At 42.1% G+C, this 16,169-nt stretch overlaps 2 protein-coding genes across 2 annotated transcripts; both read left to right on the top strand.

Moving 5' to 3' along the window:
* The first annotated feature begins 282 nt into the window (after positions 1 to 282).
* On the top strand, positions 283 to 6,820 carry LOC109483453. The gene is made up of 10 exons (XM_019786491.1): positions 283 to 431; positions 1,050 to 1,137; positions 1,306 to 1,404; positions 1,793 to 1,858; positions 2,173 to 2,601; positions 2,945 to 3,361; positions 5,112 to 5,176; positions 5,377 to 5,542; positions 5,865 to 5,923; positions 6,243 to 6,820. The coding sequence occupies exons 2-9, from the start codon at positions 1,077 to 1,079 to the stop codon at positions 5,891 to 5,893; spliced, it is 1,332 nt and encodes a 443-aa protein (XP_019642050.1). The 5' UTR covers positions 283 to 431; positions 1,050 to 1,076; the 3' UTR covers positions 5,894 to 5,923; positions 6,243 to 6,820.
* Positions 6,821 to 7,990: 1,170 nt separating this feature from the next.
* On the top strand, positions 7,991 to 13,925 carry LOC109483458 (trans-Golgi network integral membrane protein 2-like). Its single transcript, XM_019786501.1, has 3 exons — positions 7,991 to 8,342; positions 11,551 to 12,359; positions 12,834 to 13,925. The coding sequence occupies exons 1-3, from the start codon at positions 8,061 to 8,063 to the stop codon at positions 12,946 to 12,948; spliced, it is 1,206 nt and encodes a 401-aa protein (XP_019642060.1). The 5' UTR covers positions 7,991 to 8,060; the 3' UTR covers positions 12,949 to 13,925.
* Positions 13,926 to 16,169: the final 2,244 nt, after the last annotated feature.

Raw genomic sequence — 16,169 nt, 5'->3', positions numbered from 1 at the left:
AAATAGGAACATGATGCATGCCTGTTTGATTCTTTCTGGGTTGCAGTATTCAACTTTATTTGTGTTTTTGACGAGTGTCATATATTGCACTTATCTACTAGTACATGTTTGCACTTGTAAACACACAAGTCACGCTCTTTGCACAAGCGATCACGCAACCGATCCAAGTTCATTGCTTCAAAGAACAGGGTGACTACTTCTGCGCATGCCAACTTCACGCGAACACGGCACGTCTACATATTACATATAGATTTCTTTCAGGTTCTTCCAAGAAAACAGGATGGATGTGGTCACGATGGACCTGTAGCGGCTTGACTTCGAAGCTATAAAAGCGGGTGACTTCAGCCACGCTGGCAGTTTGCGGGGAGACGACGAGTCGTGCTGCAGATCAAGACATCGTCAAGTCTTCATCTTGACCAACCAACTGCAAGGTGAGGCACGGAGACCGTCATATTACATATTTTGGTTGTAAGGCCACACCGACTTAATTTTACGGATGACTTCTGCGCGCGCATTGATTTTCGTCTGTTCTCAAAAAGGTTTTAGTTGTAATTCGTCAGTACTTATTGTGTGATATTAACGTATTGCTACATGGGGAGGGGGGAGCAGCGCGCATTTAATTCTTATCTATTATTTTTTTTTAAATAAAGTATTGGTTCAGTTTGATGTTAAATGTCAGGTCGGGATGAGCATGTCGGCTGCTGATACTGTAGAAAGTCACAAGCTTTGCAACATGTCTATTACTTCAGGTTTTGTACAAACCATATCGACGTACTAACTTCATTGTCTTTTGTCATATTTTGTTGCACTTTTGTACATATACAACCTTCGATCTATATATATATATGTGTGTGTGTGTGTGTGTGTATACAGAGCGAAAGAGAGAGAGAGAGATACTGCACTGCATTCGTAACGATACTGCACACAAAATTAAACACCATATATATATATATATATATATATTAATTTTGTGTGCAGTATCGCTACGAATACAAAGACATAACTTACATGTAACCCGCTGAATTTTATTTATTTTGTCTTAAATACAGAGTCACCGGACAGGACAAAGGCTGAAGATGACCCGTCACTTTGAGTTTGTCCTGGCACTGGCACTCTTGGCTGGAGCCGTGTATCCAGGTAAACATTCCATATGATATCAACGGAAACAATGAAAGACAGGTTTTCCGTCTGGATCTAACATTTGCCTATTTTAACATGATAAAAACGTGAAATGTGTAGTTTTCGGATGGAAGCCAAATGATGGATCGGACTAAATACGATTTATCTCTCAACTTTTACCACAAGCCAAGAGCATGGCACAACAGCCGGAAGAGGAACAACAACTGAATGAAGATGCCTCACCTGATATTGAGGAAGTGGAGATGTTACTTAAGAAGCTGGAAGGTAGAGAGACGTTTGTCTTTATAGTGGGTTCGAAACCAATATTGCATTCTCATGTATTATCTCTAGAAAGCAGCTTGTACAATTGTACCATAATCTCATATCATGAAAGCAACTTATGCCAAACTTAACAAATGTGATAAGAAAAAAGGAGAAAGTCCGTCTTTCAGTTTTAAACCGAAAAAGGTGGGTTTTATAGACAGAAATGGAAGATATTTTTATCGAACCTTTCTTTTTTGCTTGACCTTGTCTTATGTTGAAGAGGAAACAAACTGTGTCATAATTTGTGCACTTGAGTAGAGCTTGCTACTTAACTTAATCGTTTCATTGTTTGTCTTACATGTGTACAATTGCATACAATTGTACATGGTATTTCATTTTGTTGGCACAGATTTGGTGGAGGAAGAAGTGATGGCCGGTAACAACGGTATTGATGATCGCAAAAGGCACTTACCTGGTAAGCATGGATTTTATCAGAATGAAACGGGTGTATGATAAAGCTTGTATTCATTATATCACCTCAAAAGCCATTAGTTTAGGCGTCGGTATACATGGAAGTACTTCTGTACATTATATATTGGCACATACACACGTATCGAACACATACTTAATATTGGAAGCAAAATCTCAAAGAAGGGTAGAACATTTGAGTCTGATGACGACATGGCGGGTTCTTTTCCTTTCGATGCATGTGTTTTCTACCTTATTGATTATGTCTATGGTGTACAGGAAAAGGAAATTTGATTCCTTGTTATGTCTTTTCCGCTACAGGTGACATCTATGACCCAGACGTTGCATTAGGAAGACCTACGCGTCAGTCGAGCACAGCACATGGAGGTCCCTCGGCTCTAGCTGTTGACGGTAACAGGAGTCCTCAGCATTCTAACCGTTTCTGCGCACACACGAATGAACAAAACGACCCATGGTGGTACGTCGATTTGGGACGTTATGTCACCGTGGACCACGTCACCATCGTCAACCGCCGTGACTCGTCCTCTGAAAAGATCACACCCTTCGACGTCCACGTCGGGTCCAGCGCTAGCGTGGTCAGCAACCCGAGGTGTGGCGGGCATCACCACTTCCCTCCGACTGAGACCGAGAAGGTTGTCGACTGCGGCGGGTTGAGGGGCAGGTACGTGGGCATCAGGCTGCCGGGGAAGAGGCGAGTCCTGGCGCTGTGCGAGGTGGAGGTATATGCAGGTAAGTACCGTACAGTACCGTACTATACCATGTCATATCCATGCCAGGCCCGCCCCTTGTACGTGTCAAGCAATTGCATATACAAACCGTGGGCCTGGAATCAGAGGGTGACCACCATGAATGATCATATTTGTGTCTAGTCCAACTTTGCTGTGTGGCAGTTTAAAAGGTTGTGAACATGCTTCAGGGGCCACTTGAATGTTGTGCAGAAAAAAATCATTCTACTTACTAGCCGGTGGGGGGAGTTTGTTTCAGAAAGGACAACGCTTAAAAAATAAAGAAATAAGCGATAGCTCCGCAATTGGTTTTTTGTTTCTTGAACATTATCCTGTTTTACTCTCAGCTCCAAACCTAGCGTTGGGAAAACCAACGTCCCAGTCAAATGTCGCACATAACGGGGTTGCCTCCCGAGCGACTGACGGATGCAGGGACCCGAACTATAATAGCCAGTGCTGCACCCAAACTCCGGCTGAGACGGACCCTTGGCTGCAAGTGGACCTCGGAACCTCGGTCAGAGTGCAGTGGGTCGTCCTCGTGAACCGCGCGGACTGTTGCCGAGATCGACTCACCCCCTTCACCATCCACATCGGAAACAATGCGCGCGTAGACCAGAACCCTCGCTGCGGCGGGCATCACACCATCCTCGCTGGTAAGGACAAGGATGCCATCAACTGCAACGGAATGACAGGACGATATGTGGGGATCCGACTGCCCGGCTATGGCCGTGTTCTGACAGTCTGCGAGATAGAAGTCTACACAGGTATGTAAAGCAAACCTTTCTTTTCAGTTTTATTTTTTTTGTGTGCTATTATAACTTTTTCAAACGGCCAAAGGAAGTGTGTCTGTGAGCGTGTGTTTGTGTGAGCGTGCGTGTGTAAAAGAGACAACTGGTTGACGTGGAAGAGTCAATTTTTGCATGGGAAGGGAGTAAACTATGCGGTATTTGCAAGGAGCTTTCATCACAAGGAGGGAGATCGACCTTAGCCGCCCGCTGTGCTCCATTGTTTCGCCCCGCTGCGGCCTATTGTTTACAGGCCCGGCGGCACATCGTCAGATCTGTATGTTTGTAGCGCGTCTTCCCGCGGTTTTCGGCCGATAATGAGCTTAGGCATGACGTCACACGCCCCGATCTGCGCCGAGCATGGGCCGAGAAGGGCCGAGGTGTCGGATTTTTCCGGCGATTCCCATATTTGGAAAACTCGGCAGGGTTACCCCGAGGTCATATTCGGGTGCGGAACAAGATGGCGCTTGTTTACGTACTTTTCTCTATGCTGTACGATAAACACGGGCGATTTTAGAGCATTTTTTGTGGACTGGTCTCTGATTTCTAGCGATAGAAATATGGAAATATAGCTATATTTTTATGTGGCTGTAAGAAAAGTATGGATTTTTTCCTCGGTAAGTGGATATTTTTTCCTAACAGTTGAACATGTGCTCGTTCAAATGACGAGATCATAGTAATTCGTACCGTTCTCATTTTTGTCGTACCGTCCCTGTTTTTTTTAGAATCTGTCGGTTCTTGAGGAAGGAGAGGCCGACACTTTGCGTGTAATTTTTGCGGTGATCGGGTCTTTATTTACTAGTACATGTACATCTTCGGCTCTCTCGTAATTTTTATTTTCTTCGGTCGATTTTGGTTGTGACGTACTGACCGAGATTTTAAAGTAACTTGCAATTCTTCACACCACAATCGCTACTTGTAAGTCCTTGGTTGTAGGAATATTACCGACAAATATCTAGAAAAAAGGAATATGTCATGTTCTATTCCGCAGACTCCACATTTTTACTCTTGCTGTAGAAATATAAAGCGACCCATGCAGACAAATAAATGCAACCCATCTGCAGATGTTGTATAGCATTGATTCAAGAAATCATCGCCCGAGTAATACTCTTTTTCCTATTCTATCATTTCAAAATCCTCCTCAAACCTGCAAAAATAAAAATCGCTCCATAGACAATTCGCCATTACTAGGCTGTGCCAGGTTGTAAACAACCTAAATAACAAAGGGAAGGCGCTAGCGCGCCGGCATGGGATTCATGCATATGAGTGTCATTGGCACTCTGGTGTGAATCAAATTTTCACACGCGCTACGAACATCCTTGAAAGGAAACCAAGGTCGATCTCCCTCCTTGTGATGAAAGCTCCTTGGGTATTTGCTTGCAAACCTGGCCCTTCTAGTGTGCAATATGTTTCCAAGAATGCCTGCAATACCATTGAAGAAGGTGCCTGAATATCGTCCACGAAGTTTGCTTTTATGCCGGATACTCCACAAGCTGGGGGAGGACAGGGTATATCTTGGAACCTTTGTTCCAACAGGAGTCAGCGAACTTTATGTGATCATGAAAACACCTAATATTTGGAGGGGAATGTAGAAGTACCTGTCAAGTTCTGCTACTTTGATGAAAATCATTCCGACTCTTTAGAAAGTCGAAAAGAGGCGAAGAGATAGAAAGAGATAAACACTGACTGACAAACAAACGTCAAACATTTAAACTCTTTTTTTTTCTAGGTACGGTGACAAAGAGGACATCTGAAGTGCGGCAGACCGAGGGAACGGGCTGTGGAGAACATGAGGTTAGGCCAGTTGGTCTCTCTCTCTCTCTCTCTCTCTCTCTCTCTCTCTCTCTCTCTCTCTCTCTCTCTCTGTCTCTCCCTTAAGTACTGTGTCCTGGCTTTAATTTCATGGCTGTGCAATGTTGTCATTTTTACACAAACCCTTACAATCCGCTGTTGCCAGCTCAATTCCTGTCCATGATATTGATGCTTACCTACAGGAGGGGCAAAGCTGGGTGGGTGATGAGGAGGAACACAACTGCAACTGTGACGCCGGCGAAGAGTTCTGCTACAAGGTGGAGTGTGGGGATGATGGAGAAAAGAAACCCATCAAGGGCGAAGAAGGGATGTGGACCTGCGAGGAGACTGAAGAGACCGAGGAAACCGGTATTCAAGATTTAGAACGATTCTTTAAACTATTACAAAACATATATGGATAAGCAAATGCCATCAGAGCCTTCTATGAAGTTTTACTGTGATTCTACAAACTATTACAGAAAGTAGTGGATAGGAAAATATCAGAGCCCCTTCAAACTTCCACTATCAAAGATGTATTTTACTGTTAAGCACAGGTTATGGTGTTACGTAATTGCAAGAAGAAATCAAGTTAGAGTAATATTATTAGTTGATAGTTCATAGAGTTATTTGAAACCTTCCTTGCAGGTACGTGCTCAGTGTTAAAGTATATCGTTCGTCTTTTGTTTTCCAGCACGGGAGATCCTGGAGGAAGCCATGTAGAATGGGATGGAGGACTACAAGGAATAACTGGTGAGTGGGGGCCGGTAGAAGCACGGTTAAATAGTTGTTTCAAGCCTTGCCTGTTGACGATACACATTTTTGTAATGTTCATGATTTTCAAGTAGATTTGGAAATGTCCAATATCTAAAGCACTGTATTTAGTTTACAAGTTTTGAATCAAGCTTATGACTTGTTGAAGCACATATCATCAGTAGGCTACAGCAGACGGCAATGTCATGTCAAGAGCCACGGCAGAGTAGTTCATAAAAGTTTTGGGTTGTTAGCAATGCTACCACTCTTGAATTATCCATTCTTAGACCACTATTGTTGTTTCTTCTCTATACTGTAGGCTGGAGTTGTGAAGATCTGGTCAAGAAACTGATGGACATGGAAGTCAACTCGGCGTGACTTTCTTTTCACACGTTCTTAGCTTATTCTTTGTTGGAAACTATCTAGTTTGTACCTCTCTTACAGCATTTTAGATATGGACTCTATTTGCAACTCTTTGGCTTATGTCAAATCCATTTTTCTTTTAGCAGTCGAGATCTTCTTTCCTCCCTTTTGAACTATGGTCTTCTTTTCTGATCTCCTAAATTAGAGACTTTGGTGCCAGCTGTGCATCTTATTCTCTATTTCATGACAACTGTACCTCTACTGCCGAGGTGCGATGTTACAACACAGACAATGTATGCTCATAAGCAGATCTTATAAATTAGTTAGCGGTGTTGACAGCAGTGAGGTTGAAAGGGACGTTCTTTTTTCAAACAAAAGGAAACGTTAAAGTTCTTGGAATATATCTATATTTCTACTAGTAAAAGTTAATTAGCGAAGGCAATATCTGCAATGCTATAATCGAAATAATAGCATAGTCTGCACGAATACATTGCTTAGGTAAACGTGAATGGAATTATGGATATGAATATGAATATGAATATGAATTATTGTCACCAACTTGTATGGAATATGCGTTCTGAAGACCATCCCTAGAACACGTGAAGTAGCTGACAGGGACATTATGAGAAAAATGGAGAATTGACACAAACTAGATTCGATTATGTTTACTGAATTTTAATTAACGCAACGTACTAGTATGTACCTGCATTTAGTCTGGTGGCAATAAAACAGCAGTTTGAGGACCAAATACGTGTTTTTCTGTTTTTTTTTTTTTTTTGTTCTTGACTAGGTTATTTAACTGCATGCAGAAGTGCTAGAAGGGAAATAAATAAGTTACCGTAAAATTCTCCCAGCATGTTTAAGATCAAAACAGCCACAAAAGGTTTCAATCAATAATAATAATTAAAAGCTCGTCGCCATATAGTCATGTTAGTCTGTTGTCTCCCCGACATCGTATACCTTGTTTTTCCCTCGGTTGAACAAACACACAGTTCATAAGTTCAACCCCCATTTATCTATTGCCCTGGGTCATGTAATCACAGACACAGGTAGACTGTTCGTGTAGACATCTCATAACATACCGAGTACTTTGAACTGACCCAAGTGACCCACCTCCAGGCTTTCCCTGGGGGATAATTGTTTATTCTTACGACACGCAAAACGTAGATCAATGCCCCACACGTACAAGTGTGCGTGTATACATGTACACAGTCACACACACAGACCAAGGTCCGTATGAATATCCCCACCAAACAATATAAATGAAATTTCTATGACACTATGATCCCGAGTAACTCTAAATTGAATTTTCCGGATAATTACTCCATTTAAAATTAGTAAATATCTACTAGACACACCTGGTTTGAACGCGGTGAACTACATTTGTAAGTTGACTAGGCGGGGATAGCAGCTTACAGTGCAGAGAAATCCTAGCCTGAAACTCGGGGAGATAGAGATACAGAGAGAGAGAGCATATGAAATTATTAATGACAGTAATCACATTATGTCAACAGTAAAATGAGATGATATCACTGTGTAATCTTCGCGCAAGATATCTAAGATCAGAACATTCAACAAAGATTTGACAACACTGACGTAAGACCATACAGCGTGCATTCAAGCATGTCAACTGCCAGCGTTATTCTTAACCCGGAAGTAATACATCGAAACACCTGTTGTATCCGGAAATGACCTGTTCGCATCCGTCCGTCGCTCGATTTCAAAAGAGGTGTCAAAACAACAGCGCTCGTCTAGCACAGACGGCTGAGGAAAAATGTTTATCTGCTTTGGTTTGTATGCTGAAATCTTGATATTCTCTTCCTTTCTGGTGGCTATTGTTTTAGCCCTTGTAGTACCCAGCAGGGACACAGGAGAGGAGCAACCCTTACCGAACGGCACAGCGCCGGGCTCCGTTCCGTGTACCGACGACCCGCTTAGTGCGAGCGGTGCGGATGGCAGGGTTGAGTGGGAGATAGGAGAGGAGGATGACAAACCGACGGATGGAGAGAGTGAAAGAGAAACGGAAGGCGACGACGAAATGTTGGGCCCAGATGAGGTCTGTTTATTCAACGTATGATTTAAGTACATAGCCTCTACCAGGCTTCGGGAAGCGGCTGGAAAGGGTAGAGATTGACAAGGGGAGTTGGCCAGCTATTGGAACAGTTTAGCCTGAACCAGGCGGCTGGTAAGATTAGAACCGGGTGTAGTAATCTGTACTCTCCAGCTGACCAACTCCCCCTGTCATATTATCTCTCTATTTAGCCAGTTTCTGCTCTTTCAGCCGCTTCCCGAAGCCTGGTAGAGGCTATGATGTACCGTGTATTTCTTAATACTAGTATCCCCATTAGTGTGAATGCTGTTTATTTTGAACTCAGTGAATACGTTTATCTGGGCTTGTTTCATTGCTTGAGATTTGTGATAGAATTTGAACGACAATAGAACTGTAAGATTATAATGCTTTGGGCTGTATTTTACGTGTCAAATAGGCATGTGTGTATGTATAAATGTATATAGGGTTACCGACGTAATCTATACTTGGTGATTATCATTTTGATTACGCACATTATTATCTCCCCACAGGTCATTCCCTCTATAATTATACTGTTATCTTTGATCTTATAACCTTGTGCACTTTCTTCCTGCTGTACTTTATTCTGTATGTCCATGTTAGCTTGTTGAATATCATGTATTTTAGAAGAATCGTACTTTCCCAATATAATGATGCTAATAGTTGCAAAACGATTGTATAGGTATAAAGTATGGCATCTACTGGTACAAGAGTGTGTGGCTTTATATGGATGGAAATGAGCTGTTCAATTAATTATAGAAGGAATTTCTACTTTTATACTCTCTTTAATACTCTCTTTGTACTAGTATATACCACGCAGGGGTCGTCACATGTCAGATACAAAACCTTTTGGAAAGGTTTCATATCTTGGGGAAGAGGAAAATACGATTTCCCTGAAAAATGCATGCAATGTTCCCATGGTCCGCTAGATTAGGGCAATTTGCGACTCCGTGGGAAACGGATCATCTGTTGTACAACCTTAACACATTCGTCGCACGATGAACAGGTTTACAATAGATATTAATTATGAGGGCAGTGATTCTTAAAACGGCCGTTACTCTCCAACCAGAGGTTGGTGCGGAAAAATTGTGACCATCAAAATACCTATATGTTTTTGGTAGAAATGAACGAAAATATAGTACAATGATCGGCAAAGACTATTTCATACCCTATTACATAAGTATTGGTGAGTAGGGTATGAAATGTCAATTATTCATATAGATCCTACTCTCAGTCATACCGAAGGTTCTTTCACCGTCAGCCAATACCGAGTTAACGTTGTTCCTACGAAGACTGTAATAAAATTGAACGAAAGACAGAAAACATCAAAAACCAGAATGGTATGTTGGTTAATGTTAACGTTGTAGTCATTGACATCTACAATCCACTGTCAAACCTGGCACTGCTTTATATATTACTTGTTGCCTTCTTCGCAGACTTGTGCGGCGGCGGTACAAACATTTCTCTCTACCGGTCCAACTTCCCTGGCATGTTATCTCTCTATTTGGCCGATTTCTATTCTTTTCAGCTGCCTCCCGAAGCCTGGTAGAGGCTACTGATTCGCACAGGGAGTACACGCCGCTGTTGGGACGGCGTCTTAACTCCCTCCGCTGCATAACTCCCTCCCCGGGGTCTACAAAAGAGGCTATTTACTTCAGGGTTTTCCGCATTGCTTTTAGAAGTGGAGCCCATTATTGAACAGCTGACGCTTTTATGGCTACGCACGACATCTGGGGATAACACATGATGGAGTGCGTCACCGTTGCCATGGCAACAGCACGTTTGACTTCGCCATTGTAACAAGCTAATCGTGGAACCATCCAGTCGCAATGGTGAATAAATCTGTGAATACAGTTTTAAAGTAATATACTATGTGCGGTACACGTATTGGGATTTTTGTTATGAAAACATCAAAGTTACGTTTAACGTTGTTATGGTTACAGCATATAAATGCAAATCCATGCCGGAAGGCTACTCGCAAGTGACAGAAAGAACATTAGGCACTTCAAGAGAAAGCGAACATACATTTGTACAACACTACAGGGTGCCTGATCTACTGTAAAATTATTTTTGTTCAAGGCCTTGGTTCATTCTTGGTGTTTGGTTTGAACGTATTTACAGACGACGAAAATAAAATGTAACACGTTTTGCGTGATTTGCGTCTCGTGAGAAGGCAGAAAGCAAAGCCGCAGATGAAAAAAAAATAGGGGATGAAGCAAAATACAATGTACTGCAAAGACAAAAAAACAGAATGTTTTATAGTCGTTTGTGTTTTGAGTCCCCAAATTGTCAACACACGGGAGTGTTTCGGTTCTTCAGAGGTCGTTGAATGGTTGTCCGAATGACCAAGCAGATACTGTGCTTTCTGTTGCATTTTCTGTAGCATACTCTACGGTATATAGAGACCGTGTTATAATACGGTTAGAGCACACCGTATTAAATGAATTTGATCTGCCCCTCACTTACAAAGCATACGTATACTCTTACCGGCTATGAGACAAAAATCGGTGTATATACATCCACTTCACTATCGTTTCTACGCAGAAAAAATGTTACCCACTTATTACTAGTAATTTAAATTCTAGTTGCTGCTCTTCTTCTATAGCGTATCTCAGTGGGAGGAATGCCCGCGTTTGTTTAATTGTGAACGAGAACGCCACAGGGGTACAGTAAAGTGGATGTTACCGTGATTTTGATAATGTAAAATTGAAAACACAGGCCGTCACCTAGAAAACGATATTTGATTGGAACTACATTTGACGAAGCTTTATTTTATAGATCCCGTGTTTTCCTAAACATCTAATATAGGTATCTACGTACATGGATGTAAACCGTTAACTCATTCAATCCCACGGTAATGTCATAAATAATTGCTTAGGAAAACGGTCGGAGAGATCATACATTGATACTCCTATGACATTTGTAAAAAAAAATCAGAAGTTGTTAGAAAACACTGTTCAACCGATATCCGTTGCCTAGCAACGTAACACACAGCAGTACTGCGTAGGGTATAATTTTCTTGATTGTGTATTTGTCATTTAAACAAAATCCTTGAAGTCATTTCTGTGCTCCCGGCGTTTGTTACTCGTAACCAAGGGTCGCCAAAAAAACACACGGCTTTTGAGAGCTTCGTCGCGCTGCTAGTTCTAAAATGGCAGCTCCAGCGTTGTCACCTCTGTCTTCTTCCCCCGAACAGGAGTCCTCGGCGGAGGACAGCATGCCTGAACTTGAGGACATCGCGACAGCAGCTACAGATATCAGTCTGAGCGAACAACAGAAAGATGCTGCAGACGACAGCACGACGACGCCTGGGAACGAGAACGGCACAGAGAAGGCATCAGAAGGCGAAGATGCGGCCAAGGAAGAAAAACCTGACGAAGACCAGGTAAACGATAATTGCGGAGGGGCAGAAGAAGAGCAAGAGAAAGACAGCCCCGATGCAGTGAAAGAAGAAAGCGATCTTGTACAGGCTGCTGCAGAGGTACAAGCAGATACTGAAAATGGCGAGGCTGGAAAAGAGAAGGAACAGGAGCGGACAGAAGCCAGCGCGCCGCCGGAGCCTGTCGTTGCTAAGAAAAGCGGCACCACCAAAGTACTGAAGAAGAAGAAGAAGAAAACGCGCAGCCAGCCGCCCAGCATTTTTAGCTGCCCGTTCATGACGTCAGAAATGATGGAGCCCAGCGAACAGAGCCGCGGGCCGTGGCGGCGGAGAGAGCGAGGGAAGCCGAAGGGCGTCTACGGCCTCCTCGCGGATGGCAAGAGTAAGGCGGACCGGGAAGAAGCCACGCTCACGGAGGCACCACAACACGGAGCGAACGGTGAGGATCCGGGTAAGGAAGGAAACATCGGAGAAGAAGAAAAGAAAACCACAAGCCCCGTCCCAGATAGCGACGACGACGTGAAAAAGGTGAAGGAAGAGATTTACGAAGAGGCGTGCCCACAACGTAAGGTCTACAAGGAGGCTGAGCGAGGCATGACTGACGAAGACAGGGAAACCGAAAGACGGTAAGGTTCTTAAGAATCCAGCTCGCCTTTTCTTAAGAACCCCATTGATGGCGTAAGATGAAACGATGCTGCGAATGATGAAAGTGGTCGATCTATTGTTGTCTAGAGCTAGCTAGAGAGTTGATTTGATTATATGGATGACATCCAAAAACAAAGTTGCCTTCATTATTAAATCTACGTTGACATGGGAACAAATGGCTAAACATACGGAGTATGCTATGGCAAATAATATACTCTTCATTTTAATTTATTCACATTAAATTTCCTCCTTTTCCCTTGGAATCGATTTTTGCATTCTACATTTGATATCTTTTTCGAATATTTTTTTTTCAATTTACGGCATATATTTGCCCATTTTGCAGCTGCTTTGTACGATTTACAGTATGAAGGAAAATTGTCATTCAAATAATCAAATCGACATGGCCTTAATTGCAGAAATAGCTTTCATCAAACCAGCCTTTTGTTTTTACCCAGGATTCAGCGGGAACAACTGGCGGCCATCTTTAAATTGATGCAAGACAACGAGGACAAATTCGGCGTCCAATCGTACGACGACGTGGAAGAACAGATGAAGTTATACAAGACCTAAAATATTTTACTCAAACACAGCGTTAGAAAAGCTCGTTGAGTGTTTAAAACGTTGTTGCATTGTTTTAGTTGCTAAGTGGTATTTTTAAATTCTGTCCATGTTCTTGTGCCATATCTAAAGCATCCCAATGCAACTTTTTTTATCATATCAAGGAGGTTAAAAATGTTCATTTTGAATCCCCTTGCTTTTACGAAAAATTATCATTCCCAAATATTCTCAAGTATAAAATTTTTTGTAATTTCATCTAAAAATGTTGTTGGCGGTCCTTCCAAAAAAGCCATTGTAGACGGTGGTCTAAAAATAACAAAACCTGGTTTGTAAATTATAGGCTTATCCCAAAATAACAGCAATAATCAAAATGAAAATATTTGACGGACACGTAGCCACTTTTCATTGGTCGAGCCGCTATAATAGCCACGCTATCATTGGTTGAACCACTAAATTGTGCTGGACAGTTAGGATCTGTTCATTCAGTACCAAGGACAGAGCTTTATATCATGGAAGGATAGATTTTTATCAGTAACAACTACCATGTGGTGTTTGTGTTGTGTAAGTACAGTCTTAATATAGGAGCCAATTTTATCTTGGTAAACATGGTAAGAAAATTTAAACATACACAACACAAGAAAGGTACAGTGTCAGTTAGATTTCCTTGTTCAAACGCAAAGATAAGTTGCAGAGGTGTGAGATGGATTCAAGTGTTTTTTGTGCGAAATATTCATGTAAGTATTATCCTAGTAATGTAGTTCTATTTGTATGCTGAAGAAGAGATTTGGTTGTGATATACCAAGGAAAAGTCGATCTTTTTTTGTTTTCAATTAAACTGTATCAATGTGAACGTTTGTTATCCTTGAGTTTCAGTGAAAACTTTGGCTGGTAGTCAGTCTTATTTAAAGTTCAGATACCATTGTTGTCTTTCATATGATAAGGTCTGGGAAAACTAACAGTTGTGTTTCTAGCCTCATACCTGAAAAAAACTACGGCAGGTAGCTAGCCAGGAATGCAATCCCAAACGGAGAAATCCCAACAGGATAATCCGTTGGATTAAAGAAGCAGTCTGAATAAGAAAATCAACCCCAGTGATGAACCGGGACGAGGGGGGATACAAGCTCAGCCACGTTTGGGATTGCATTCTCGCCGCAAAAGCGCCACCTACTTTGGCGTTAAATAGCGGCGAGTTGCAGAACTCCAGTCAGAAGCTCTGAGGAAGGTGTCTGATAGACATCGAAACGTAAGCAGGTGAGAAACTTACTGGTTATGTAAGAAGAAAATTCTATACCCTAATTCTTTAACTTACGTGTTGCTACCCTCTTTATGTTTTACAGAAATAAATATTTGGTTCAACATTTGTTTTAGTCCGAGTGATACTTTGAGAGTTATGAATTGTCTAATTCAGAACATTCAAATACAATTTACCAATTGATTTGATGCAAAAATTTGGGATATAATACAAGCAAGGTCAAACAGTTATGGATGGAGTCAAGTGTCATTTGTAAATATGTATATGCAAATACAATACTTTGTTTTCAGAAACTTTTATTACAATAATAACTGAAGCACTTGTTACTGACAACATACAATCTTTAAATACCTTTTGTATGAGGTCAAATAAAGATGTCATTAACATAGACTTAGAACTACTTTTAGGGACATGGTGGATAATAAATCATTTAGATGATGTTGGTACTTGCAAGGAGGTTCAAAAAGGAGCTACAATGAACCGAAGAGAAAAGCCAAAGCTGCATTTTTTCAGGACTCGCAGTTTGTAAAATCTACGTGTGAATATATGCACCACAGCTTGTATGATCAGTTACAACCAAGGAGGTTTAAAATCAACGGCACAACATTTTTTTTTGCAGTTTTCCGTTTTTCCGCAAGACGACCTCAGTAACATTAACACATCACCGACGATTTGCGGTTTTTCGTTTACGACAATCTTGGCGAGTTGCGGCAGTTGTTGACCGTGTACCCAAAGAAAGTGTCTATTGACAGGACCATCCTATCAATAACAGAAAAATTTCCACTATTGACAGGGTGGTCCTGTCTTTAGTGCAACTTTTCTGTTATTGACAGGACCATCCTGTCAAATGTGCTGTGTGAATTTTTTCACTATTGACAGGACCTTTTCAACGCATTGTTAGCAATCAATCAGACGCCAACATCTGCCAGCATAGACTTAACAAACTACAAAGTCGCAGTATATTTGTCAATAATTGGTAACGTCAGTGTTCAGCCCTAACAAGTAATGGTTGAAAACTTGTGTTTGTTGGCGTATACTTGGCAGCGCGCCACCACCGGTCGAGAAGAGTGGGCTGCTCGACCCCCTCCCCCGCCGGTGCCCTCGCCCTTCGACGTGCTGCTCGGGCGGCACGGGCGGAGGACGCAGGCGGCCCGTGGTGCGTGCATGCAGCGGGCGGTCTGCGGCGCCTGGCACCTCTTCTCCCGGCGGACACGACCCGCCCGTCACGGTGTTCTCACTACCTGATCCACCCATACGCTGGCGGTGGGTTGATCTCGCTAGACTTACGTATTGAACTTTCGTGATTAAAAATGAAATAGAACATTTATGCGATATTGGAACAGTATCCAAATCTTGTCATATTTGATTTTTATGCCGTAACAACCTTAGAATTTGGCTTGTTTAAAACTTTTATTAAATGTTAAATGGAGTAATTATCCGGAAAATTTAATTTAGAGTTACTCGGGGTCATAGTCTCTTTTGGGGATACCTCGGTCTGTCTCTGTGTGTGTGTGTGTGTGTGTGTGTGTGTGTGTGTGTGTGTGTGTGTGTGTGTGTGTGTGTGTGTAGGTAGGTAGGTAGGTACTGTACGTACGTATGTATGTATGTATGTATACTATGTATGTGTATACTTGCACACACACTTGTGGGGCATTGATCGACGTTTCGCGTGGAGTAATCAGGAACAATTATCCCCCCAGGGAAAGCCTGGAGGTGGGTCACTTGGGTCAGTTCAAAGTACTCGGTATGTCGCATGGGCTGTCAACACGAACAATCTACCTGTGTCTGTGATTACATGACCCAGGGCAATAGATAAATGGGGGTTCAACTTATTAACTGTGTGTTTGTTTAACCGAGGGGAATGCAAGGTCTACGATGTCGGGGAGATAACAGACTAACATGACTATATGGCGATGAGCTTTTAATTATTATTATTGATTGAAATCTTTTGTGGCTGTTTTAATCTTGAACATGCTGGGAG

This window comes from Branchiostoma belcheri, unplaced genomic scaffold (assembly GCF_001625305.1).
Source record: "Branchiostoma belcheri isolate BF01 breed outbred unplaced genomic scaffold, Haploidv18h27 scaffold64, whole genome shotgun sequence".
Taxonomy (NCBI): domain Eukaryota; kingdom Metazoa; phylum Chordata; class Leptocardii; order Amphioxiformes; family Branchiostomatidae; genus Branchiostoma; species Branchiostoma belcheri.
This window is presented reverse-complemented; position numbering and strand designations above follow the sequence as displayed.